Source organism: Numenius arquata, chromosome 20 (assembly GCF_964106895.1).
Source record: "Numenius arquata chromosome 20, bNumArq3.hap1.1, whole genome shotgun sequence".
NCBI classification, from domain to species: domain Eukaryota; kingdom Metazoa; phylum Chordata; class Aves; order Charadriiformes; family Scolopacidae; genus Numenius; species Numenius arquata.
The window spans coordinates 6,911,851-6,938,789 of NC_133595.1; the positions used below are offsets into that span (position 1 = coordinate 6,911,851).

At 40.1% G+C, this 26,939-nt stretch overlaps 2 protein-coding genes across 3 annotated transcripts; one reads left to right on the forward strand and one right to left on the reverse strand.

Annotated features, from left to right (window-relative positions):
• Positions 1-82: 82 nt before the first annotated feature.
• Positions 83-14,174, reverse strand: SLC35E2B (solute carrier family 35 member E2B). 2 transcript variants are annotated; one of them, XM_074161826.1, is made up of 9 exons: positions 13,634-13,997; positions 7,658-8,187; positions 6,806-6,941; positions 5,572-5,699; positions 5,191-5,311; positions 4,771-4,824; positions 4,067-4,139; positions 3,382-3,527; positions 83-2,418 (listed from the first exon to the last, which is right to left on the reverse strand). In XM_074161826.1, exons 2-9 carry the CDS (start codon positions 7,980-7,982, stop codon positions 2,172-2,174), a joined length of 1,230 nt encoding a protein of 409 aa, XP_074017927.1. In that variant the 5' UTR covers positions 7,983-8,187; positions 13,634-13,997; the 3' UTR covers positions 83-2,171. The 2 variants fall into 2 exon arrangements, with proteins under 2 accessions (XP_074017927.1, XP_074017929.1); XM_074161828.1 differs by lacking the exon at positions 13,634-13,997 and adding an exon at positions 14,079-14,174 and having other exon boundaries at positions 85-2,418.
• LOC141474108 (uncharacterized) lies at positions 14,043-26,939 on the forward strand. The gene is made up of 9 exons (XM_074161829.1): positions 14,043-14,127; positions 14,426-14,498; positions 15,731-15,884; positions 18,749-18,894; positions 20,177-20,353; positions 20,551-20,664; positions 23,450-23,536; positions 25,478-25,625; positions 26,109-26,939. The coding sequence occupies exons 1-9, from the start codon at positions 14,108-14,110 to the stop codon at positions 26,138-26,140; spliced, it is 951 nt and encodes a 316-aa protein (XP_074017930.1). The 5' UTR covers positions 14,043-14,107; the 3' UTR covers positions 26,141-26,939.

The following is a 26,939-nucleotide window of genomic DNA, read 5'->3' on the forward strand; positions in this document are numbered from 1 at the left end:
ACACAGAACAAAGTGTTCCTCATTTACCCAGCAGGAACAACAGCAAAGGAGAATTAGTACGACCAGAGGAAGAAAACGTCTTATGAGTGGACAGAAAAGAGGTTGTTTCTTTAATCTAACAAAAATAAAAGCCAAGAATGCATAGAAAATTACATAAAATCAACACTGAAAACAAACCCTCAGTAAAATGGGATGATTGTGCTGCCACACAACGCGGGGGGGTGCTAAATCAGCCACTCATAAATAAGCTTAGAAATTACAAATTCCAAAATGCCCCCAGCTGTTTGGCTCGCGCAATGTTTTCCAGCAATAGGAAAGGCAAAAGCCGGGTCGCTTTGAAAATGAAGCTGATGAAGGGTTTTACGTGAGGACGGAGCCAGGGAGCCACTCACATTTCTGTCCTCCAACAAGGCTAGAAATAGGATGCGATCCAGACTTGGTTTCCTGCCAAATACGCTGAAATTTTTAAAAACATAACAACCAAAAAATAAGAGAGAAAAACCAGCTCCAGCCCATAGTCCCCAGCTTTCTCTCAAAGTGACAGAAGTACAAAGAAACGACAAACCACAGGTATCACATACACAATGATTTAAAAAATTGACATTTCCCTCCTGCTCAGATCTTCAGAGAATGTCCCCCAGGTGCCCAGTCACATATAGAAATGTAACCTGAAGGAAGCGCAAGACAGAACACGCACACACTATTTAAACAGAAAATGGGCCTCTTCAGAGAGACTGTCCTGGGAACACACTGTTGCTCTCTGCGGGAACAGTTCACTAAAGTTAACGAACACCTCACCGGCGCAAATATAAGCAGGAGCTTAAATTTTGCAGGAACTCCACAGGTAACTTCCCATTAGAAATTATTTTCACCATAAAGACCACTCTATCTACTCTTCTAACGTCATGCTACAATCTTCCAGAACACTGCCAATTATTAAAAATCAAATTAATTTAATTCTGTCACCAAGAAGTCCATTTGAACATTTTTGTAGCTACATGTGCCTTTTTGCCAAAACTAATTACTAATACTTAAGAATTTTTTATTTTTAACTTTTAATTGTTGACCTACCACCAACCAGAATTTCCTTAAAAAAGAAAACTTCTTAAAAGCAGCAGAAATAAAAATTAGCCTCAGTTTATGGTTAATACTCCTCCCTTCAGTGGCCTCTCTTCCATCTGCCACAGATACCTCTGAGATTCTTTACGTGATCAGAAATGACAGAAAAGCTTTGCACATAGGTCAGAATTATAACCCTGAGTTTCTAAAAGGCAGTATTTTGTTGCGCTCTTAGAAATAATAAAAAAAAAATCAATTTATTTCATCATAGCAGAATATATAATAAAATGCATGAAATCAAAATATTAAAAGGATTTCTTATAGAAATACAGAGATCCTGCTGCTTCTATCACCATAATTTTTCAGTGTTTTTTACCTCTGAGCAACTGCAAATATTTAATTCAATGCTCCATTTACACAGTGTATGTATACGTGTGTATATTCGCATTTCAATATTGTCAATATGCAACCAGGATGCAATATTTCCATGTTAAATTTTAGTAGAAAAATCACTTTTCAATTCCTAGCTTTGTAGTCAGAAATAGCCCCTCCTCACTGCTTTGGGGCACGGACTCGTTTCCATAATTTACTTCAATTAAACATATACCAAAATAAATCATTTGTTGGGAGAGGAAGGGGGTTCCTTCTTCCAGCTCTGCAATGCACACAAACGATGAAGGACGCAGCAGCGCAGGGGAACAAACAACTAGGAATTTCAGTTGTGCAGCAGTTTCATTCCACTGCAGGCAGGCAGAATGCAGTCACGGGTCCACATTTTCACATTATTTTGATGGGTAGGGAGAAAGGAATCGTTTTCCCACAGGACACTTAAGTTCTTTCTCTAATACAGGCTTGTATGTTATTTGCAGTCAAGGAAAGACATTAAAGCCCACGTTTACCACATTATAAGATACAAGGTCCTCTGGTATACCAGTTTCTCAGTAAACCAAGGCTTACTGAATTCTTCCCATCGTTTTCTCTCTGCTTCAAGTCCCAGGCGTGACCTGCCATGAACTCAAAGGAACCAAATCACCATCAACTGTTGGAAGAAATAACCACTTTCAGGAAGAGTTCCTTTGAGTTACACCAGGTTGAAAGAATAAATGGCCATATTAATCATACGGTTCCAAATCCTTGGAAATTAGTGGCTCGGTATCTTCGGTGGGACTGTGTGCGGGCTGCGGGGCGGCAGCTGCCAGGCTGTGTATAGTCTCTTGCTGATGCTGCTTTGCCTTGTTGTATAGAAGAACTCCAATTGTCACTAGGACAGTCCCAATGGCAGAGAGGCTTGTGATTTTGTTACCAAACACAATAATACTTAGCCAGATTGACAGCGCATGCTTCACAGTACTAGCAACACTGGAAAGGAATATAAAAATTAAGGCCAAAGAAGGCTTTCTCATATCCCACACAAAAACATGCTTTAATGTAGCAGGACCTCGCTTTCGTTTGCTTTTTGAACACAAACTCAGATTCCACTTTTCCTCCTGGAGCTAATACCATAACCAAATTGCTTATATGTCAGCACTGTTCTCTTTACACTCACCTCAATTTTAGAGCTAGTACAAAATATTCACCTCAGCTTCTTGTTTTCTTTGCAGTACAGCATTAGCAATTCATTTCCACTAACCCAGACATCCAGAAATGCTAACAGAACACTAGCAACTTAACTATTAATTGTGAGTCTGCTGCTACTGTTCAGGTAATAAAGCATTATAACCTGAAAAGAATCAGTATCTACATCAGACCAATAACATCTACATCAGACCAATAACAGACCATAACAAGAAATTTTGTATATGTGCAAATATGAATATATGGTTTTACATCCTCTTATGTAGAGGAGACTAACAACTTCATATATAATTCAACAAATACAGCTCGACACGCTGGTGTCGTGCTTCAGAAGAAAGGAATACAGAGCTGACTGCTCATATTCTGTACTGCACCGAGGTGTATATAGGTATTGCCTTATCACTGAAGCAACTGGCAGCTTTAATGTTGGATCTAGGGTTTTGGCCAATCTGCTCAGTCTCATTAACCAGCTGCTAAACCCAAATACAAAACCCCTGCTAGTAAATGCGAGCACCTGTTCCATAAGCTCAATAGGTCAAATGCTGCTCTCCTCACACGGTGAGGGACCAAACCACAAAGTTTTGGTGATCCAGTTGTGAAAAGTTTTCTTCTTAATTTTGTGTATTTCTGCATTTACATTATTTATTTCTTTGCACAATACCTTTACTGCCTAGTTCTCAAGCAGAAATAATGAGCATGAAAAAAAGAAAAGAAAATAGCGTTCTTGACGTGAAAATACAGTTTTACCTGAAAGTCACAGGAGAAATTTTTCCCATCAAGGCATAGGCTGTAACACTTTGTAGGTGGAACAAGACTCCATCTATTAAGAGAAGTACAACAACATCTTGGTTGTAGCTGAAGCTCCTCCCACTTTTCCCAATCACAGGCACATCCTAAACAACAACCAAAAAAAGAGGACTTTAAGAGTTTAGTTTATAAGCAAATCTAAAAGTGATCTTCCACCCAACTCATTATTTGTTACTATAAGCAGATACAGTTTTACATTTAAACTTCAGCAAAACAAACACTATAAAATACAGGACATTTTGATAGACATTTTTCAGAGGGCTAATCCTCCTGTATACCATATAAATATAGTCAAAAAGTCAACAAATATTTAAAATTCTGTTTTTAAGTCTTTATCTAAAACTTTAAATGCACTTAGACAAACACATGACTTGATCTCCAAAATCCCGAAATAAACTCAGGCTGAGTCCCTTGTCAACTCATGTCTATATTAAATTATTTCTTTGAAATTTTTCCTCTTTTTTTTATCTTTCCCAATCTCTTGCAAACATGACGAAATGCATTTTGGGGTGATTTTTAAAAAAATGGGAAGAATGAAAGGTAAAAATTAAGATGAACCTTAACTGTACATTCTGCTCACAAGTCAAAAAGAAAACATAAGTCATTGTCAGTGAATTCAAATTACCATGAAAAATATCCAAGCTGGAATAAGCATAACCACTGCAGCAGCACTTGTGTAGAACTGAAGCTCTGGGGCTCTACAAAGGAGAAAAAACTATTAAAATGATTAAAAGCTTCCTCTTTCTTAGAGCTGAAGAAAGCTGCATCATTATTGTATTAACAGACATAAAAAATTAATGAAAGCCATCTACTAAGCTTTGGGGACAACAAATTCAGCAATCTCTTGCAAAGATAGTGTTTGGCTTTTTGTGCTGGCCGAGACAGATTTAAGATTAAAGGCAAAAGTTTTCAATATCAAAACTAGCATTTCATCTCGTGGTAAAATACATATATATACACATACATATAGATAGGTATATTTTACCACAAGATTTTATTCCTGCCTCGTGTTTCATAGTTAAAACATTGAGAGAGTTCTAAAGTTTGTTTCTGCAAAATAACCTTAAGAGATGTTTTATGATTGCAGAATACGGACTTATTTCTGGATATGCTGAAAGTTTTAGCTGATTATAAGACTCCAACCTACTGCAATGGGATCTGAGCACAGAGTTTTCTTTCCCTGATAAAATGATTTAGGTTAAAGCTGTCTGTAAACAGTCCGAGAAAAAAAACAAAAATACCATAGCGCAACATAACTATAAATATATAGTTTCCTTACGTAGCCCGAAGTCCATTTATCATCAAACCTGTGATATTTTTAGTACTTACGAAAATCTGTATTTATCTCCACTGAGTAGTTTTTTGGAAAAGACATTTTGCAAACTGGAAAAAAAACACAAAACACCACCATTTATCTGTATTTTAGTTACGTCAAATAAATATATCCATGAGAAAGACAGTTGTTTCCCTTAAGTGGGTAGGTATGTTTTCTAATCATTTCACATTCTACACATTATACAACTACAGAAAGGAGTTTGGTCTAACTCCTGTAGATTAACAGAGTTGTACTATTTTTCTAATCTCATGAATTCTAGCAGATGTGATAAACCGTATCTTCTGTTAAAAATAAATTTTAAATACCAACATTTAAATGTAACATACAAAAACAACTACAGGCAACAATTTTCTTCATTCCACCAATAAAATAAATTCCTTTATTCCCCACATGCAACTATCGTTATGCCTTACCAGTCCATGATATTAGTAGATAAAGCTGCCGAGAAACCTAGAATGTTGAAACTGATTTCAGTAGCTGTACACAGAGCTAGCCCACCCATGACAGGAATGAGAGAAAGATTAACCAGCAATCCTGCAAATGAAAAGAAAAAATTAAGTCTAATTACTGTACTTCCAATTATGTGTATCAGATAATACAGCTTTTGAAAGTTTAAATTCCATATACTCTACTAATTGTGTTGAAACAGAACAAGTCTTCCAGCTGCATTTACTAGAATTTGGTAGAATCTCCTCATCCATGGCCAACTAGGCGACAATATTATACACAGAAACAAAAAGAAAAAAAAAATCAGAAAAGAAATAAAAATCACATTTCAACAATGAAGTACTTACCAGTGTATTCTCCTAATATCATCCGAGACATGATAACAGTAAAAATAGGTGCAGAGCTTTTAACAGTTTCAGCAAATGAAACTGCCACATTTTTCAAGCTGACAAGACCCAAGACTACTGTTGCAAATCTGTAATAGAAGAACACATGAAATTAAGCAGAAAAAAAAAATATTGCTTTAAGACCTACTCTTAGACATTAGAATTTCATAATAATTTGGCCAGGTTTATAAATTTGAGCTGCAGTAACTAAGACTGTGGTCAAGTGTAGCTGACAATCAGGTTACCAAATCCTGGTAGCTAGAGTGAAGTGCAGTAAGAGATGAGCTGCACACCGTTACGGCACAGCACCTGCCAGGTGGAACATATCAGAGCTACTTCTTTTGGCTTAAACACTATTATTTATTTAGCAAAATGAAGGCACCCTTGGGCAACTGTGCAATTTCTATGGACGTCCATTGGACTTCCAGAGAACATCAAACTTTACTTTTTAATGCACTCTAACCAAACTTCAGATGGCAGGGCTTTAAGGTAAGCTTCTCAATAGGCTCAGCTGAAAAAGTTAGTACAATTTGCTGATAAATAGTAATTCACCAAGGAAATACTATCATTTGCAGTTATCCATCTTTAGCGTAGATCAGGTACACTACGTATTTACCATACTTTAAAACCATGAAATTAAACAGGGCAGCAGTTACTACAATAAAGCTACTCTGAATTAATTTGAATCCTGTTACCCTTTATCCCTTTTTCAGCATAGAGGAAACCAAATCATATATTCTTATTCTCTCTTACAGCACAAACTGATACTATCCCAGCACACAGCAAATATTTACTTTTTAAAAGATAAACGTTAACAGCCTGTATCACTTTTGAGGCAAATTGCTGGAAAAGGTGAGGGAACAAAGCAACATAATAATAAATACTACTACACTAAACAAACATCAGCCTCAAAAGAAAACAGGAAGTAAATGGAAAGAAGAGAAATATGTTCTGAAAGAAGCTAAATGTGATGGGAAGCCAAGCTAGCCAGAAGAACCAACATCTGGAAAAAGGAACATAGCACTTAGCAATAGGAACTAAAAATAAAATAATCCTGTGTCTTTTTTTGGGGAAAGGTGAATACTCCAAACGCTTTTCCAATCAAGAATGAAGACAGACATGAAAACACAGCTTCCGTTCAGAAGAATGCAATGAAGCAACCGGATAGATCTCTAGGAAGTAGTTAACCATTTACCTCATTAATCCAACAAACAGCATTATCATGATGAAATTGGGTGGATAAGAGATGCGTGTTTTGTGTTGATACAAGCAGCATGGAACAAACATTTTTATACAGCCAATGAAGGTGGTTGAAAGCATTTGAACAGCACCTAAAGAAAGATGAGAGAAAAAAAAATAATAAAATCAGAAAATGATGGGAACATGACGAATCAAGCAACATAAGAAAATTTCTTAGACAAACTTATGTGTAGTACTTTTAGCAGTTAAGAAACATGACGGTTCTAACAAAAGCCCTTTACTTCTACTAGCAAGGAAGCAGAATAAAACCAAGGTTGCACACAACTATAAAATCCAGTTTACAGATGAAATGCCCTTTGTTTCCCCCCTTAAAAAAAAACCCCAAAAACCAAAAATCAGGAATAAGCAGCCCGTTGGATAACAGAGGTCACACAAAGGCAACTTTTGCACTTCTACAGACAAACAAGTTAATCTTAACAGCTCTGGACACTGTTAACAACTGACTCGATTTTATTTTTTTAAGAAACCCACACTGCCCTCCAACCCACAAAACAAAAGATTAATTTTTCTTTCCAGCTGTTAGTTGTCACACACCATTTTACAGCTCCTCTATGAGCACAGTTTCACACTATCTTGCAGCAAGCAGGGGAAAGGACAGTGGTCAGAAGCCCCTTTACAGGCCGAGATCACAACTCATGAGTTCCCAGCCCCAAGATCCACCCCCACATCTCTTAACTAGGTCTTTTTCACTTCAGCTGAGCCATTTTGTCCCTCAACTTTATACAGGAGGATCTGGTATTGTCAAATATCTTACTGGAATTCAAGTGTAAATGAAAGGTAGGGTTACCTAGCATGCTGGGCTCTCCTTCCAGTAATGAAAGAATGTATTTGTTAAGAAAAAGAGTGCAAAAGCTGAAGAAAAACCACAACGTGAGGTAGATGAGAGCATGAGAATTCCAGATGCCCAAGTCGGACTCAATCACCGTAGTCTCTGTGATAGTTATTTTCAGAACGTTCTCCTCTGGCACACTATCACTCCTAGCAATCACAAATTTTTCACTCCTGTTAGCAAAGAGCGAACCCAAATGAAATAGTGATTTTCCCTTTGGCTTTTCTTCAAGGGGGGGAGGATTAGGTTCCTCTGGCGTCTGAGCACTTGTCACAGTCGACATGCTGACATTAAGAAATTAATATTTGTCCTTAATACAAACCAACATTGACTTAGCACAGAACAGCACTTCGACAAAACAAAAATATCACGTGATTAGTCTTTCATCTCCCATGGCCTGAAAAAGTGTACTTGGTCCTCCAAATAACATCTTGCATAAAAATAAGCTTCACATGCTTCTTCATGTGGTCTAGTCAATTTTTTTCTGCCTAAGAATGAAGAAAAAAAAGAGAAAGGAAAAAAGCATGTAGTTCTGAACGTAATGACATCTCATATCCCTAATGCAATAAACACACATTTCACCTGCAGTTTATGAAAGATAAAATGGCTTCTGTACCTTGTCTTTCAAACTGGTTTTTGCACTCTTAATTGCACTCACGATAGCAAGATTAAGCACTAAGAATTTATCTACGGGAGACTTTTTATTTTAAAACAGCACACACACGCAAAAGTCTTCATATTTTTTTAAGTTATTTCTCTTCTAAAAGTATGTCAACATGGCCTTTTCCATTATAATTAAGTCCTTTTAAAGATTCTACAGTTTCTTTAATCGCAGACTAAGGTCTTCTTACAACCACTCAACAGAAAAATCTTCACAACCTAGAAAATCAGGCAGGAGTCTGTACCCTCACTACTAATTAACCTGTTACCCTCTCGAGTCAAAAGGAGCAATCAATAGTAAAGGACTGTAGCTTCCAGTAATCACACACACAGTTATCCTAGTAACTATGAGATCTAGGTGAACAAAGTAGGAAAATATGTCCAAGAGCTTTCCAAACAGACTTGTTCTCTAATTAATTACTTGTAAACAACACAACATTACTTATTTTGCCACTGCAGTATTGTTAATAGCTTGCAATTCAATATTAGTACTTGCAATCATTCTTAAAGTCTTTTTAAAAGATCTGACAGAAAAAAGGCATTAAATCATTTGCAACTAGAGCTTTCTCCTTTTACAAATTCATAGAATCATAGAATGGTTTAGGTTGGAAGGGGCCTTAAAGATCATCCAATTCCAACCCCCCTGCCACAGGTAAGGACACCTCCCACCAGACCACCAGGTTGCCCAAAGCCCCATCCAACCTGGCCCTGAACACCTCCAGGCATTACATGAAACGTGGCAAGTTACAGTAGGAGAGTACAGAGAATAACAAAAACACACTGTGATGACCTTTATTCTTCTCAAGTCATGTAATGGTAGTTGACATGATAACGCTAACAGATTCAAAGTCTATTAAGAAAGAAAGAAATTGCATGCGAGCAGCTTATCTACAACATTAAAACAAACAATTGGGTGTATTACTTTCTATTTTACAGTCTGTGTTTTATGAGCAAAAAACATAGTGTTAAACAGATGAAAATGAAATGACAAACACGACCTCTTTTGCTCCTCAACCAAAAAACAACAGGGGAAATTAAGTTTGAAATACTTTTCTCCAGAAGCACATTTGCTGGATAGACAAGATGGTGGAGCTTTACAGTTAAAAAGTAATTCTTGGCAGGGAAGTTAATCATTGGACATCTTGGAAAAGCTGTCTGAAATCATAATACTACAGTACATCAAACAATGGCAGCACAAGAAATAATCGATGGCAAGCAAAAATACAAGAGTTGTAACAAGAGCTACAGCACTTGTCCCGATTTTGCTAGCATGTGAACAGGTGAATAGCATACAGTATTTTCGTCATGCTTTTTTGATGTCCAGTGTGGCATCTCAAAATAAATCATAAATAGGTACTAAAGAGTTAAATATATCCTGTCAGTGTCCATATCCTAAAAGCTGAAATTTTCCATTCCCCGTGTTCTCTGTTTGTTACTACAGACATACACAGAAGGTTTCCATCCCTATCCCCTTATCTCTTTCCATTTTAGCAAGAAATCATTCTAGCAGCACACTGAGGTGCAAGACCCTCTGACACACTCGCATTAAACCATATACTTGTGTTAACCCAGTTTATGACAAAACTAGCCAATCTGAAGGAAGATATGCATTCCTTAAAATAACTGGTTAAGAAAATGGATTTTTGACCCCTCTTCCTTTTCCAGGTCTTAAAAAAAAATACCCCTCTAGATTCAAAACTGCTAGTTATCACAACTTTGTTAATACTTTTTCTGTTTATACTACTCAATTACAAACAAAAGCAATTAAGCACCCCAAAACTCCCACCCTCAGCAGCACTGCGATATCCTATTTGATATCACCAATTCCACACATGGCAGGACACAGAACAGCAAATAAGAACAAAATTACTCCCCTAAATTACTGACCTGCTGTCTTAAATGAACTGGAAAGTCTTAAACGGGCTGAAAGAGTTCCCCATCTGGAACTAATTGTCTTCCTCCCTTAAGAACAACCAGCAGCTGATGTTTATCAACAGATGAAAACGTGGCAGTGGCTGGTAGACTGTTTCTCTTGGATTACACACAAACATACAATCTTCCAGCTCACAAGAACAAACAGCGCACAGTGCCTTGTATGCTCTTCCTTATATCCTCTCCAACTGTTAACTACGTTAGCAATAAAAATGTTATACTACAGGTTGAAAAAAATATGAAGTTTAAGCTTTGAGAATCTCAAACAACTTCTGACTCACAGGAAGCAGCTAATTACCAATTCAACAACTCTCCAATTTCTTAGGCTTTAAGACATGATATTCTTAAGACTATCTGCATTCAAACCCCTTTTCCCTCTCTATTCAGAGCAGTTCAAAATTTAATCAGAAGTACATTTATTTCGAACTTAAAACAGGAGCAGAGAAAAACCTTTTCTCAGGAGGCTTTTAAGTGCAAAGAAAATAAATGAAGACATTATTTGCTTGTGCTTTTAAGCATCTAGTTTTAATAAAAAAATATTACTCTCAGTTTTTAACACAGTAGTCATACTTGGTTTGATTACTAAATTGCTTACATAATTCTCTATTGTGTGCAAGTGGCCTCCACTGGCATAAATATGATTTTGCTGCCAGGCAGCCTGCATGAATATAGAGAAATGACAGAAATACATAGAAATGACAGTGCTTTTGTGGAAATGGTGTCACAGCTTAACAAATTTTAAATTAGCACCAGCTCACAGCTTCTAAAATAAATAGCACCCCATTCGCTCACTCCAACTACATGGACACGTGATAGATCAAGCCAGGAAAACTGCTCCCCCCTGAAATTTAAGGCTGCAGGGAAAAGGGTCACTCTTAATCCACGCCAGGACTAGTACACGTCATCTACTCTTAATCCACACACACATCACCTACACTTAACACACACCAGCACAGTTTAACCTCATCACTATAAAAGCAGTATGTCTACCTGGATTGTTTTCTACAGGTCTCAGAAGAAAAGAAACAAAGTTTTGCAAAAAATAAAATGCAGAAGCAACACAAGTTAACAAGAACACACACGCTGCATTTTTGCATTAGTTCTTCCATAAGAAATGTTTTCCAAAGAAGCTATAACTTTCCATTCACAGTCAAGTGAATAAAAGAGAGAAAAAAAACCAAGAAACTGACCTCATGTAAAGTTATAAAGCAGTACAATTTTCTAACACAATTTAAAAGCGAGCAAACTCAAGTTTTCCTTCTCTGATGAAGGGGAGGTCTGTGTCACATCCACCTTCCTCCAAAACCATGGAGATACGAGGGGTGGAGCAGCCAGTGAAAATTCAACTGCAAGCGCTGAGCAAGGCTGTAACAAGGACCTGACACATTCTCCATACCGTGCCTTAACCGAGGATTTCTGCTGGCTGCCCTTATCTAATCTGTAGCTCTGCTGCAGAGCCATCTTCACCCAACACTGACACCGCCTAGTCAATTCTTTCACAGCCATATTTAATAAAATAAACCAACAAGCAAGAGATAAAACCAACTCAGATAGTCAGTTGCGTCGAAGAGATTATCACCGACACGTCAAAAATCCTTGTAATAGCATTCACTTAAACTTTCTTTTCATTAGAAACTGCAGTCTTAACCCTAATTTTTGAGAAATTGTCAAAAATTAAAAAGCCAACAATACAGCTGGAGTTCAACATAACCAGAGGTTTTCATTAGAAAGAATAAAATTATTTAAAAATAACACAAACAGCAACAAGAGACAAAGCAGTTACACGAAAGAGGAAATATAGTGTCTTTTAAAAATTACGTATAGTATACGAAGACATGACTTATCTTGAAAATAAAGCATAGCATTTCCAGCACTACAGATTCTGGGGTTTTTAACCATCGATTGCAACACTGGTTATGCACAGAATCCTTCATGATTCTTCCACAGAGCATAATAAATATTATTTATGATTGAAATATATTTGTTGGCAAGCATCTATCGGGTACTACAACAAATTTAATATAAAATTCTTCTGTGATGTAGCTCACCTCAAAAACGATACCTTTTGGTCAGAAGCTCTGATTATTTCTTAAACAGCTAAGCAAATTCTGACAACCACCACTTCATGTATGACACGGACAGTTTCTCATTCGTCTAAGACTGGAAGTTCTCTGGACCTTGCTATGACCATCACAGAATGGTTTGGGGTGGAAGGGACCTTAAAGACCATCTTGTTCCAGCCCCCTGCCCTGGGCATGGACACCTCCCACCAGACCAGGTTGCTCAAAGCCTCGTCCGACCTGGCCTTGAACATCTCCAGGGATGGGACAGCCACAGCTTTTCTGGGCAACCTGGGCCCGTTCATCTAACAGCTAAGACAAAAAGCCATTGCTACAGTTTTTTTTGACCACTTGTTAGTTACTTGTGCATAAAGACAGGTACTTTCTTTTGACAATATCCACAAAGAACTTGTGGTTTAACTCCAGCTGGCAGGTAGGGCCAGGCAGCCGCTTGCGCAGTTCTCCCCCTTCCCCCAAGAAGGGTTGGGAGCAGAGGGAGAAAAGGAGGGGAAATGAAAAAGGCAAAAAAAAAAAAAAACCTCATGAGTTGAGATAAAGACATTTTAATAGAACAATTATCAGAAGAGGAAAATAGCAAGAATAATAAAATGGTAAAAGAATATACAAGACACAAGTCACTCTCACTATCCGGTAAGTTGGTGAATTGGCACTGTCCCGAGCAGCGATGGCGAGCACCCCCCCAGCTAAGCCCATTTCTGTACTGAGCATGGCATCTATGGTATGGAATATTCCATTGGCCATACAGTCTTTCTGCCTAGGCTCCTTCTCAGCTTCTATGAAAAGCTGAAAAAAGTCCTTGAAAAATATAAACATCACCTGACAACTAAACCACTATGCATTACTGACATTCCTTTCATACCACATCTGAAACACAGCAACCACTGGAAAGAAAATTAATTCTATCCCACCTGAAACCAGGTCACAACTCTACATATGAAGTCAGCTTTACACCTTGCACACTGAGTAAAAGCTAGAAAATATTGCAAGTGTTAGAGAAACTAAGGCTAATCTCATAGTGAAAAAAGCAGCAGCTTGGAGTGCATATTTCTTAATCTGCTACTGTGCAACACAGGTCACCCAAACATTGCTTCCAACACAACAAACGCACAGAATTCAGCATCCTAAGCAAATTGTAAATATCAATGCTGTTTCACTAAATGATGAGAGCACCTGAGACGTTTACAGACACAGATCGCAAATACAATGACAAAAACCATCTCCCATACAAAGAAGATGCTGAAAGACTGAAATAGCTTAGTACTTTCTTGCACTTCAGTTGTACTTCCAGTCACCCAGTGCTAAAATCTTCCCTCCTCTCGTCCAGGACCACCTCCCAGGCAGACAAACCCGGTGTTTCCACGCCTCGGAGCTGACCGAGCATCCCGGACACCGCCGGAGCGCTGCCTTCCCCACCGAGACCGGAGACCTTGAGGGGAACGGTGCCGCAAAACTTCCCCTTCGACCCGCCTTTCGGCCTCAAGGCCTTTTCTGAGAGAACCAGCAAGGCGCAGCGGGAGGCAGCGCGGACATCTTCCCTCCCTGAGGGGAAGGGGGGGGAGAGGGGGGGCGGGCGGCGGCGGCCGGAGGGAGCGTCGCGGCCCCGCCGCCCTCCGACGGCTCTTCCCGCCCGGGACGGGGAAGTGACGTCCCGGAAGCACTTCCCGGAAGCCGTGTACGGCTTTTTGCAGCCATGTAGGTAGCGTTACCGGAGGAGGGGGACGGCGCCGGAGCGGCCATGGAAGGCGACGACGACAGGTAGCGGCTTCGCGCCATCGCTGAGGGAGGGAGAGCCACCCCCGCTCAGCGCTTGGTTCCGCCCGCACGGGCGGAACCAAGCGCTGAGCGGGGGTGGCTCTCCCCAGGCGGGCGGAACCAAGCGCTAAGCGGGGGTATCTCTCCACCTCGTTACCCTGCGGGGCATGGGCCGGGGAGTGGTCTGGTCCGCCTTTCCCCCCCCCTCCCCTCACCCGGCGCTGATTGGTACGGCCCATGCGGGAGGGCGGGAAGCCTGAGGCGATGTCGGTAATGGCTCCCTCCTTCTCTCCCCCTCCAGCGGCGCCGCGGCCTCCCCGCTGCCGAACCTCACCCCCCGGCACCGGCAGCTCATCCCCACGCCCTGCGGCCCCGTGAGTACACCCAGCGCCGCCCACAATTACTAATATGCATTAAATGCACAGGAATCCAAAAGTGTGTGGTAGCAACAGTGCTATAGCTCAGCCCTGCCTCCAGGTGACTCCCCAGTACCATGTGATGAAGCCTTTTTTTCCTCACTGTCAAGATCACAGGAAAGCGAAGTGATTTTTGCTGGCGTGGTGCAGTTTATCTGTCTCCACGATTTAGACTGCCTGGGGTGAATGAAAAAAAACATCTGTTGCTCAAATCCTTTGCACGTTGTTCGGAACTGTGAAACTTTTTGGCAGTTTTTTAAAACTAAAAATCATAGAATTGTTAGAATTGGAAGGGACCTTAAAGATCATCTAGTTCCAACCCCCTGCCCTGGGCAGGGACACCTCCCACCAGACCAGGTTGTTGAAAGCCCCCTCCAACCTGGCCTTGAACCCCTCCAGGGATGGGGCAGCCACAGCTTCTCTGGGCAACCTGGGCCAGGCTCTCACCACCCTCACAGCAAAGAATTTCTTCCTAATATCTAATCTAAATCTCCCCTCTTTCAGTTTAAACCATTCCCCCTCATCCTATAGCTCCCCTCCCTGATCAAGAGTCCCTCCCCAGCTTTCCTGGAGCCCCTTTAGGGACTGAAGGGGCTCTAAGGTGTCCTGGAGCCTTCTTTTCTCTAGGCTGAACACACCCAACTGTCTCAGCCTGTCCTCACAGCAGAGGGGCTCCAGCCCTCCCAGCATCTCCGTGGCCTCCTCTGGCCCCGCTCCAGCAGGTCCATGTCCTTCTGATGTTGGTGGCCCCAGAGCTGGAGGCAGCACTGCAGGGGAGTCTCCCCAGAGTGGAGCAGAGGGGCAGAATCCCTGCCTTGCCCTGCTGGGGATGCTGCCCAGGATACAGGGTACTGGGAAAAAGTTACTTGCTGAACATCGCAACGTTTTGATAGACGTATATGTGTCCATTGGCAATCTCAATTTCAGGAGATGAAATTTTAACACTGTGACCCTTGTGAGCCACTGAAAAAAGTAGAAGGCAGTCTGTGGGTATAAACTAGAAAAATCTAGGCTGAGTTCTCCCTTTGTCAGCAGTTTTGTAGTTTCAATTTAGTTGTAGAGAGTTTCTCTTCCTTTTCCCAAGGAAATCCCTGCAGTTGTGTCGCTTGTCAACTTGCTTTAATGCATTTCTTAGAAACAGCAATTAGTTTATACTGCATTACATTTTTAAATATTTTCTTTCTTCACAGATAAAACCTTGTTCAGAGCTTTCATTCCCTGTGAAGATCTACTTCTGTGTCACTATTTTGTCTCTGCTAAGCGTCATAGGGCTAACCATAGAGACACTCGTTCGACAAACTGAGGAAGATTTCACCATTTCTCTTATTCAGTTAGTTGGAGTTGGTAAGAAACATGCCATATGTATTTTAAAACAAATGTTTTTTCCCAAAGTAGTAATTAAGCAGCAACTGAAGTTTCTTATTTCACTCCATTTGGCCTGATACTTTACACATGGAAACTTCTGCTAGTTCAACACTAACAAGCTGGAGGCTTTTGCCATTGTTGCTTTTTCCAGTAGTATTTTAGGGAAAGGATTAGTAATAGATATGGTGTCATCCAGAATACATTCATGTGTGAATGGTGTGAAAAAAATACTCAGATTTGAGGAAGTTTTGCTATAATTGGCTTTCTTACTGGTGTTTCCTTAGGCAGATGTGGCAATGATTGTGCTTTCAGACAGCTGTCACTTTACATAAGATATCCTGAGTGTTCAGCTATGCCAGAATGCTTACCATTTCCCATTTTAATGTCTGTACTGTAGTACGCTGGGGAATTCAGCGGTGTCCACACCACGGCTTGTTGTAGAACATAAACAGTTTGATCTGAAACAAGAAAATGTTATCGTCATCTCTGTCTCTTAAGTTCGTGCAAGGATGTTGCTTCACCTGAAGTATTTTAATAAAAGAAAGGACGGACCTCGATTTTTTTAAAGCTCTCTTTTTTTTTTATCTAATAATTTTTGTCCTACTGGAAGGAAAATCCAAACTTCCTTGCATATTTCCAATTAGAACTTCAATAGAAACTTATGTTTATACTCCTGGGTCCATTTGTATTAAATAGAAATGAAACTTAACATGAGAATAATACAACTGTAAGTATTTTAGGAAGTCCTCCTCAGTGGCTTTAGCAGGCTTTGGCTGTTGGCTCACTGGCCAAAACAGTGTAGAGAAGAATAGAGACTGTGGGTGTAACACCTTGTGTACAAGAAGGACATGCTAATCATGAGCAGTCATCGCTTTCCAGCTTTCATGCTTTCACCCAGAGGGAACAAAGACAATAGGTTTGTTCCAGATTCTATAATTAGACACATACAAACAATACTTTTATTCCAAAACTCTGGTTTGATTAGCAGCTTTTCACACAGGGCTCAGCATACCAACAAAAATTGCAATGATAGAACAGACCATTGGTGCCTCCGATCTGTCACACTGTTTTTGTTAGCAGCCACTGTTTTGTGCTTCAGAGAAAACTAAAGAACCTTCATAATAAACGAAAAGAATCACATGATGTTATAAGTGGGAAGTTGAAAGCATGCTTGCTAATCTATCTTCCCCCTTCTACCTTCTGTTGATACCAGTTAGTATTTGATGCTGCAACACGCACACAGGAAGAAGTGCACACCTCTCACAAACCTCCTGTTTTTAATCAGGAAAAATAGTGTATTTTAACACATTACTTCAAAGTTTTAATATAAACAAAAGTTGTTTCAACATATTAGTCAGATAACATCATGCAAGGAACATGTTAAAACCATGGTTGGCTTACCTTGAGATTTTAAGATGTGTAACTAACCTCCAAAACCACATGTTTTCTATAGGGTAGACAAAGACTGACAGAACTGGTAACAGTTCTTTAAAGAAAAATAAATGGCTCAGCTCTAACAATCTCTTGGATTTACCACTAGAGATACTTACTCTATCTACTTACCCTACCCCAAAGTAAGGGTTTGGGATTTAATTTGTTGAAAAATGTTCAGTTACCAAATATCAGGTGACGTCCTTTATTTCAAGGACATGCATATACTATCTCTCCAAAAATCTTAATGCTCAGTAAAAAAGTTTGGTTTAGAATGATTTATACAGACCTCTTCTGATTTAACAGCCGAATTTGCAAAACAAGGACATACTGTCCTAAATCTTTCAGATCTTCCTGAGGTCACAAGGATGCAAAAAAAATCTCATGATTCACTTTGTAATTTGCCAATCATTTTCCATTTTCTCAATCACTGTTAATAAAAGTGAAAAAGGAAGTTCATTCACTAGAAGGTTTGTTTAGAGAAACTGAAGTTATCATGTTACTTTGAAAACATCTATGACACTTTGTTCCCATGTCCCAACCGAGCAAAACTAGATTATTTGATGTGTGGAATCCAGGAAGTAACCATCTGGAAAAAGAAATCTATTGTTACCCTGTCTATGATAAGAATTAACTAGTGTTTGCCGGAGCATCTATGTAAGAACAAAGCACCAATTCCTGGTTTTATGAAAGGGAAGGCTTTTCCTTATTTAAGCTTTGTCAAAACAGTGGAGAGTTCTACAGTGACAGCTAACTGTGGTGTTAAGAGTGGTGGGGTTTGATGTATTTTATAAAAACATAAATCAGAACTTTCCTAAACAGTTCTTTTCTGGACTATAGTTTGCAGGGTGAGGTGTTTCAAAATTTCCACAACAAAAATAAACTGTTAGGAATCCAGACTGTCTAAATTCAATTCAACGCACAATCCATTTGTGGTGGTCAGAACCACACAAACAATACTGCAGAGATACAAGTATGAGTAGCAAACTCCGTGTTACTCACTTGAATTACTCTCACTGGGAAGATTAAGTCATTTCAGTTCTTTAATAAAAATGGTTCTGCTTCATTTAATTCAAATATACTACTCAACATAGTGTTCAATGTAGTATTAATAGAATAACATACCACAGCTGCTGGTTAATTTGTATAGCTAATATCTTGCCATTTTCAAAGTGTTACTTCACAAGTAATTTAAAAATCTAACGAATTATTTCATTTCTTGTATGCTAAACACAGGGGAGAGTACTCATTTTAAGTATCTGATTCAGTCTCCTTGCTAAGAGTAAAGATACGCTTTTGACTGAGGAACCTAAGTTACGGTCTTGATACTTCAGTTTTGTCCTCTGGATCAAGCATATTGAAAATGTGCAATCTGCGTTCACCTGGTAACTGACCTTTCCTTCTCCTTCCAGTCTTCTGTGTGTACTATGTGACTAGAGGGATCCTGCAGGAGAATCGCCAGGAGCTCATCGTCTTTGTTCTTTCCATCTTGCTAGTGATGTTCCGTTCCATTGTCAACTTCACAGTTCTCTCTGCTGAGCAAAAGCCGAAACTCCTGGTTAGTCTCTTGGCTTTAATTAACTTTGCTTTTCTCCACATCTTGGATTTGAAAATCTTAGAAAGGCAAGACATCTGTGATAAGGGCACTGATAACAGAGGAAAATCAGGCTGAATTATTCCTGCCACCGAATAACAAAATGTGCACCTCCACAATTCCAAATCTATTTCTCTGAGCTATTCTATGGGTTTCTTTATAGCAGTATCTGAAAGTAACATAAATATCAGTTTTGCTCACACAGGATTACCACAGAACATATCCTTACTTCACCTACTCCAGATTTCTGTCTATAAAATGACCAGTGTAAAGTCATTTAAATCTAACCTACGAACAGAACTGGAATCTGAAGTCTATACCCAAGGACATAGCCATTAGTCCCACTGCTCCATAAATGCAGCAGTGTGTTTTTAAGAGAGTTACTGTAACGTGCTGCAAGGAGACAAAAAGATACAACGTGCTATGGGAGGTACTGCCATTCCTTATTATCTTGTTTCTCTTTCATAACAATAAAATATAATACAAAGATTGTATTCTATGTGTTACTAAGATTTGTAGTTAAACTTCCACTTGCCGTGCTTCTCAGAAGTCCTTCCCTTTTATGGCTGCATATTTATCACAAATGTAAGAAGGAGGTTCTTTGCTGTGAAGTCATCCAAAAATTTTTCTTCAGTAGAAGAGATGGCAACCAAGCTAGGAGAAAAATTCTGCAGCAAAGCAGAATTTGCCTGTTCAATTTACATATCAATTGTACGTACTTATCTACAGCAAACTGGGTTGTTAGGGTCAATAAGGAACAGGTATCAAAGATATGCAGATTACTTTATGCATCCTAGTCATCAGTTTATATATTTAACAAGAATTTCAAAGTAAAGCCTGGTGTAGAACATGTACTATTAAGGACTTTTTTTTACTACTATAGCAGTAACTTGGATTACTGTAAATCTTGCTTCCTAAGCAAAATTTCTGAGCCAGAATAAGGCATGCTTGTATAAATATTCTCATAGCAATGTAATTATGAAGGATGTTTTGGTAACATAAGCCAAAATAGCCAATGTGAGTTTACAGTTATTACCAAGTGGTTGCAACAAATGGCAAAACTCGTGGCCTGATCTTTGCCACTTAATAGTGTGCCAAACTGTCACCTTTAATTGTTGTCTATTTACATGCTATTAATGGGTAGCATGGTTCTCCTTACTCTTTTATTCTTTTACTTCCAATTAGATTTAAGGACTGTCCCTGCTTTGTTATGGCCAGTCACATCCTTATTTCTCTTTCCCATCAGGCCCGTTTCATTCTGATCCTCTTGGTTGGCTCCTTCGATGTGATCTGTGCCATCATCCTCATTCAGAGTCAAAGCATGATGGCCTTTCGAGTTGGTGGTGCTCTAGAAAGCCTACAGTCACAATACTTCATGCTGAACCTCTGTTTTTCCATGTTGACCTTTGATCTTCAGGCACAGGTATATGCTAATATGGCATACAGGGAAGTATGTCTGTCCTTGTGTCCTGTTTCATTCTGTCTGTCAACTTCTGAGGAAAAATTTTAGCCTTTAGACCTGTGCCAAACTTACTGTTGCTGGGAGTTTGTTTCAAATATTTTTTTGGTGGGCTGTATGGTCTCAATAATTTTACCAAATCTTTGCCTCTTCTCTTTCAGCTCTGCTTGTGTATTCTGCTGATAAGCCTGCATGAGATCACCCTTCTACATAACATCATCTCAGCAGCAGGGGTTCTTTGGGCCTGCCTGAAGGCGACCATTAGCATCATCGCAGTAAGTATTAAGTAAGAGCAGCACTAGCAAAAATAGTCAACTTCTGAGACTACAAGCTCTCACCCTGAGCAATTATCACAGGCTGGGAAGTCACAGCTGTCCAATTCTAGGTAATACTGCTAAGTGGAAGGGAGCCAAAATGGATCTCAGCAGAAAACAGCAGCACCAAGAATAACAAAGTCAGGTTTCTTATAAATCCATGTCTCTCAGCTGAGCATACAGGATGAAACAATGTCACACTATCATTACTCATTTCTGAGGGACATTGTTTTATTCTCAGTCCTTGATCACCTACTTTATGAAACCTATAGGATCACAATATCTTCACTATTTCTACCTCTGACAAGGTTAGGTGAAACTGGCAACAGTCCTCCAAATTATTATGAAGATGGACATAGAGACAGAGTGAGACTGCATAGGCCTTATATCCTTAGGAAACCACACCAAAAAGATTAGTGGTCCTTTATCTAAAGGTGAGTGACAGTTACCAGGTAACATAAGGATCTGTGAACTTGAAATGTAGTTTTTCATGTCAGTCAGGCTGAACTTCCTCTGAAATCTTGAGAGCTCTGTTCCAAGAATGATTGCGGAAACAAGGCCAAAGTACATCAGATATGTGAGCTTTTTATTACCAGGAAGGAGCTTAGGGGGTTTTGGGTTTGGGTGTTTGCTTTAGCCATTCAGACAAATTCCTGACAGCCGAAATACAGCTTTCCAACTGTTTTGACTGCTTTCCTTGCTAAAAATGGCACTAGCACCAAGCACTGTGCTTTTAAAATACTTTAACTTTAGGTGAATAGTTGCACAGAATCATCTTTCTCCTGGATGTGGCCATGAACAGCTATCCAGCAGGAAAAATGAAGACGGGGCTAACTGTGAGTGTGACACTTAGAAATGCAGACAGGGATATTAAACACTTTGGTTTCCTCTTAGGAGCTCCTTATATACCTTTGTGACGCACTGGAGCTTTGCTTTCAGTTAAATTGCATCAGGTGTGGAAAGAAGGGAGTAATCAGAACCCTGTCTGTTTTCCTGCTAAGATTAAATGTGTAAAACTTTCAGCTACTTTTCCCCAACCATCAGAGACAAAGCTGATCTGACCAGTTGCCTCTCACAGATTATGATTTCCTTGCTTCTCATTGATTTGCCTTTAAGCATCAAAAGAGGAACTGTTTCTTTTAAGGAAAGAAAGAGGCACTTCAGTTAGATGGTCTCACGTCTTGATATACATGATATTCCTTATGCTTTCATCAGTAGCAAATGTGTTTCTTAATAGTTCAACCAGTAATAGTAAGTGTCCTAAGGATAAGTACATATTCTTGCCCTTTGCTCAAAACTGTCTATGTTAGAACTACTTGAAAGCTACTTTTTACCCCATCTGACAAGTTTTTTTTTACATTACTGACAAGTTTTTCACAATCAGGTTCTTGCAGATGATGCAGCAGTAGAGAAACATGCATTGTTGTCTTGTTTGGTGCTCTCTGCTATGAGTAAGAAGGGTATGGAGACATACATAATCCAGCAGAAAGTACAAGCATTACAGAAGGGAAAACCTGGAAACGCCTCATACACAGTCCTTTCTGGTAACTGCAGTACCTGGAAGCGGAGCTAAACCTCATGCTCCTTTACTTCTGGGTTGATGCACATCCCATCCACAAGGGGATTATTCATTATTTTTCTTCTATTTATATACATGCTCTCCCATTTACTTTAGTGGATTGATTTTTCCTATCTCCATTATTTATTTTCTCTCTTTTCTCCCATCCGTTACTAATTCTCTCTTTCCCCCTCCTCTCATTTCTCACCCTTTGCTTTCCTTTCCCTTTTGATCTTATCCTGAGAGGAGCACTGTGCAGTACCACAGAAAACGGAGACAATAGTAGAGGTGGCAGAGAACCACCTCTGCCACCTCTACTATTGTCTCCGTTTTCTGTGGAAAAACCACTTAGGGGAGGGACAGTTCCCTTAATGCTTTTGTAGAGGTTCGTATATTAACCATTGCAGAAGGATCAGTATTGGTTTTGGGGGGATATTTGTGGTTGATCAGATGTATCAAATCTTATAATGGCATTGCCACAGTCACTGCTTTCAGTCCCAGTGACTCAGCTGTTTTTCTTTCATTCGCTCAGACCTGCCCTTCCAGTTCAGGACTGCTGAAAGTTGCTGCCTGCTGGAAAGCCGTCCATCTTTCATCTTTCCCATGTCCCAAGGGAAAGATGGTTAATTGTGAAACAAAGTTTTTCTCAGAGTTAAATCCTCTTGCTTCTCCCACATTTTAGTTCTCAGTGACTTCACTTCTCTGTAGTAGAAACAAAGGGGGAGAAAAAAGTCACAGAGCACTTTCAGTCTGTTAGCTAGGAAAATATTCATTTGCTAGAGAAAAATCTGGGACCCAAAGAAAAAGTACCTCAGCTTAGATAACAACTCAGAAGAGCCAGCTGCTTGTCCCTTGAAGGTAGCCGGGAGTTGTGCTGTCAGTATGAGAAGGCAGAGCTCCACAGGATGCCGAGATGGCTCAAAGCACACACAGCTCTCAGGATGTGCCCATAAAACAACCAGTTCTGATTTCACCAACATCGCTTCTGGCCCAGCTCAGTGGAAAACAGAGACTGTATTTCCTGCTAAAAAAAACATAGGTAGAGAAGGCAAGTGGAGAGCAAAGTTACAACTGAGAACTCGGCTAGACCAACACTTGAAATGCTATTAAAAATTCAATTATATATAACCTTTATAGAGTACGTAGCAATGAGTTATAAAGCTATATATATCTCATCTTATTTTACAGATTTTAAAAGAACTGAAACCTCTAGTGTGGATTTTTCTGAGTCAGAACGTACCTGAAGTAGCTTATCTCATCTACCTGCTTTACACGGTAATTCATCAAACTCACTGGCTAAATAATGGGGAGCAAGGCTGCAGGCCTCCTGTTGATCCCTTGGGCCCAGAACACGGTGCCTCATTCCTGCACGTACACCTTCGTGGCAGCTCCTCTTAGAATCAATGAGAGCAGCAGGGTCATCCTACCTCTTCAGGATCAACTTTTCAAGACAGGAACCATGTCAAATTGCTCTTGAACTGATTAGTTAAGAGGGAGAGGCCCTGGACGTCTCTGCAACTGGCAAAGTGTCCAGAATGATTAGGGAAAGATACAACAAAATCTTCCAGTACAAGGTACACAGCTCCTCAAAAATGCCTCCCCTCCTTCACAAGAAGTGGTGCCAGAGCTTTTAATCATCTGGAGGGCCTCAAGTAATTATATTTTAAAGAATTTCTTAGGGAGCTGCCCTGGCTGTCGATCCTGATGTAGCCAAAACAAGAGACAGTGCAAGCCCCACAAACTCCAGTGTTAGGCATTTTTTTGGCGCTATAATAGTGATAAAGCACTTATCACTGGGGCACCAGCACCTCCCACCACATGTGTGAAAGGAGGCAGGGAAGAAGAAGGGCAAGGACAAAGCAGATTGTCCATCGTGGGAAGGGCTCGAAGGCTGATAGCAGCCAGTGTTTTCATACTTCGCATAAATAGGCTCCAGAGACTGATAAAAGTCCAGTGGCTTCAGTCATCCAAGTCCTTGGGGTTCCATTTATTAAAGTATGCAGTTAAATCAGGCTCTTCCAATTATTCACAGGCCTGTTTGTCCAGCAAAGCGTGGAAGGACCACAGACTCTTTGGTGGCTGTACTTTACTTGTGTTGCTGTTAGGAAGAAAAGTACAGGTGGGGGCTTTGCCATAAGAGCAACAACAACTTGAAAACAGCCAGGTCTCCTTCCAGTTGTGCCCAGTAACAATGAATACACAACAGCGACCAGCACGTGAGGGCATGGCTATGCTCCTCTAGGCTAGAGAGATCTGTAATATTGTCACTTCTCCAAACCAAGTCTTTTTAGCATCTTTTCCCTGACTACCTGAAAAGCTAAAAAAAAAAAAAAAAAAAAAAAAAAAAGGAAAAGTGTACTTACTGTAAACTGGAAAACTGATAGAGCTTAATAGGCAAACAAATAACTGCACCAAAATTGGCTAGGACATCCATAACCTGCCTTGATTTGGGATACACACCAGTGGGTTTGCTAACAAATCAAAGTAGCCAGAACTGTGCTTTTTTAAATCTCCTGCTGATAATCACTAGTCCTGCTGGGGCAGGGACTCCAGCCTGCAGGAAGGGGGGAAGAGAACTGCTAGATCTTGGTTGTCTTTCCTTCAGTACTGGCTTTTTGCAGAGATCTCTCATCTTGGTATTAACCCCCCGATCATACTTTGTTCACGGGAGCAGTAATCCTTCTTCAGTGCAGTAAATGATAGATAGCTGCAGGATATAAATATTGTTGCTTTTAATTAAAAGTTGCCATTTTCTGTGTGTCAGACCCTTCAAAAAAGCACAGGTTTGGCAATTACTATTGTCACAAGCACAGTAATCAGGTGAGCTTCGTGGGATCATCCATGACAATAACAGTGCAGTGACAGCCAGGGAACATAACTTCATTCTGTATTTTACAGTGGAAAGAGACCGAGATGTAAGATGAAGCCTGGCTTCCTTATCTCCAGCTTAATTGTTTTTTCAACCTGGGCACAGTACTCTTTTCATGTGACTTTAACAATGCAGAGATCAAAAGGTGTAATGTGTTTAGCTAGAGTCAGTGTGCAGCCGGGGAATGATGTAATCAGGAAAGTAAGACAGTTTAAAAGACCAGGGTTTTTCCCCCCAAATTACCGTCTAGTGACTTCTTGCAGAAACGTAGTGGTTGATGGCATTTTATGGCTTCAGGGTTTTGTGGCACTAGGTGTTGATTGTTGTATGTCTCCGTTTTCCTGCAGGTGATAAGGGAGTGGGGCAAAGGGAACTCTTACACTCTGGAAGCTGCTTTCATTACTGGCTCTTGCATTTCTGTTGCAATAAAATCCGTTTTGTTTTGGGCACTGATTCACGTCTACCGCAGCTTTGGGCAAGGGCTGAGAGAAAGAAGTAAGTACTTAAAAAGGTTAACTTAACTATGAAACTTGTAGCCTATTGTATCACAGTCACAATTAAGTAGAGAGCTTGTCGAGCCAGGAAAACAGTTAAGGATAGTCACAATAAGAGGCAGATCCTTAATGACATCAAGCACTACTGCAGCCTCAGAAGTTACTGGCCTGACAAAGCTGAGAAGCTCCGGTGGGACACGTGTGATCTCTCCCTGAGGAAAACCGACGTTAGTCAAAGCTGCTTCCAACCCATGCAAGAATTGCTGCCATCCAGAAAAACAGACCTGTGTGGAAAAATCACCTCTATACAAGATACACGTAATTTTTCTTCATCATGCTTTGTAACTGCCTTATAATAACTAAGAGAGATAGAATAAAGGGACCTAGAGAGCCACTAATCTTAAACTACCCAAACCTCCTTTGACACGAAGGACATGAACGCTGCTCGCCATTGGCGCTGACTGATCTTCTTTTCTTCCCCCAGTGTTTTCTTCCTATGGAAGGATCGACTCCTGAGCATCCCCCATGTGTTCTACCTGCAGCTCTTACAGAGTGAAATCACAGCCGGGGACGTTCTGATCAAGTTCTACATTCAAGATGTAAGAGAACGGGTCAGAGAGGTAGAGGATGTTGCTCAGAAAGATGTCTGTACCTTTCTTGGTTGGTCTCGTGCTAGGGAGCTGTAGCAGCGCAGCTGGGAACTTAGTTTAAAAAGCAAAGCGCGCTCGGGAAATTAACAGTAATCCTCTCAATTCAGTGAGTTTTGCTGACAGGACAACGCATCTTTCACTCCTTGTTTTCCTGATGTTGCTTTATAACCACAGGAGGTTCACAACATGCATGTGAGTAGAGAATGTTGTTAACATAAATGCTGTTTTTTCTGGATATACACAAACATAACAAAAATAATTTGCACACCCGTGTTTTATTACCAAGTCTAGAGGGGGATTACCCTGCCCTCATTGCTCAGCTCAGCTCAAGCCCTGAAGCTGGTTTGACGACAGCCGTATTCCCTCGTCTCCACTACGGCTGCACGATGGCTTAACCCCAACAGAAGGGCTGGGGCTCTCCTTCCTCCTCTGACTTGAGAATATTTCAATTATTTTTTATTTTTTTACATCCCAGCTACACATGAAAACTACGCAACGTAATCTCCTGCCTTCCTATAGTGTGTCTAACCAACGTGCCATATCATACACAAGGGTGACTGTTAAAATAAGCCTTTAATATTGTAATTTAAAAGTTTGGTATTTTATTGACTGGAACCTTTAACTACTGGCTGTTTATTTTTTAATAAAGTATAAGCCCAGTTTGC

What these genes read in the sequence shown, in the direction of transcription:
- LOC141474108 (XM_074161829.1), top strand. Translation starts at nt 14,108, where the DNA reads ATGGAAGGCGACGACGACAG. An exon ending in AGCAAAAGCCGAAACTCCTG is followed by an intron (nt 18,895 to 20,176) that starts GTTAGTCTCTTG and finishes CTTTCCCATCAG; the next exon opens with GCCCGTTTCATTCTGATCCT. An exon ending in CCTTTGATCTTCAGGCACAG is followed by an intron (nt 20,354 to 20,550) that starts GTATATGCTAAT and finishes CTTCTCTTTCAG; the next exon opens with CTCTGCTTGTGTATTCTGCT.
- SLC35E2B (XM_074161826.1), bottom strand. Translation starts at nt 7,982, where the DNA reads ATGTCGACTGTGACAAGTGCTCAGACGCCAGAGGAACCTAATCCTCCC. An exon ending in AGGAGAGCCCAGCATGCTAG is followed by an intron (nt 6,942 to 7,657) that starts GTAACCCTACCT and finishes ATCTTTCTTTAG; the next exon opens with GTGCTGTTCAAATGCTTTCA. An exon ending in CTGTTTGTTGGATTAATGAG is followed by an intron (nt 5,700 to 6,805) that starts GTAAATGGTTAA and finishes CTTCTATTACAG; the next exon opens with ATTTGCAACAGTAGTCTTGG.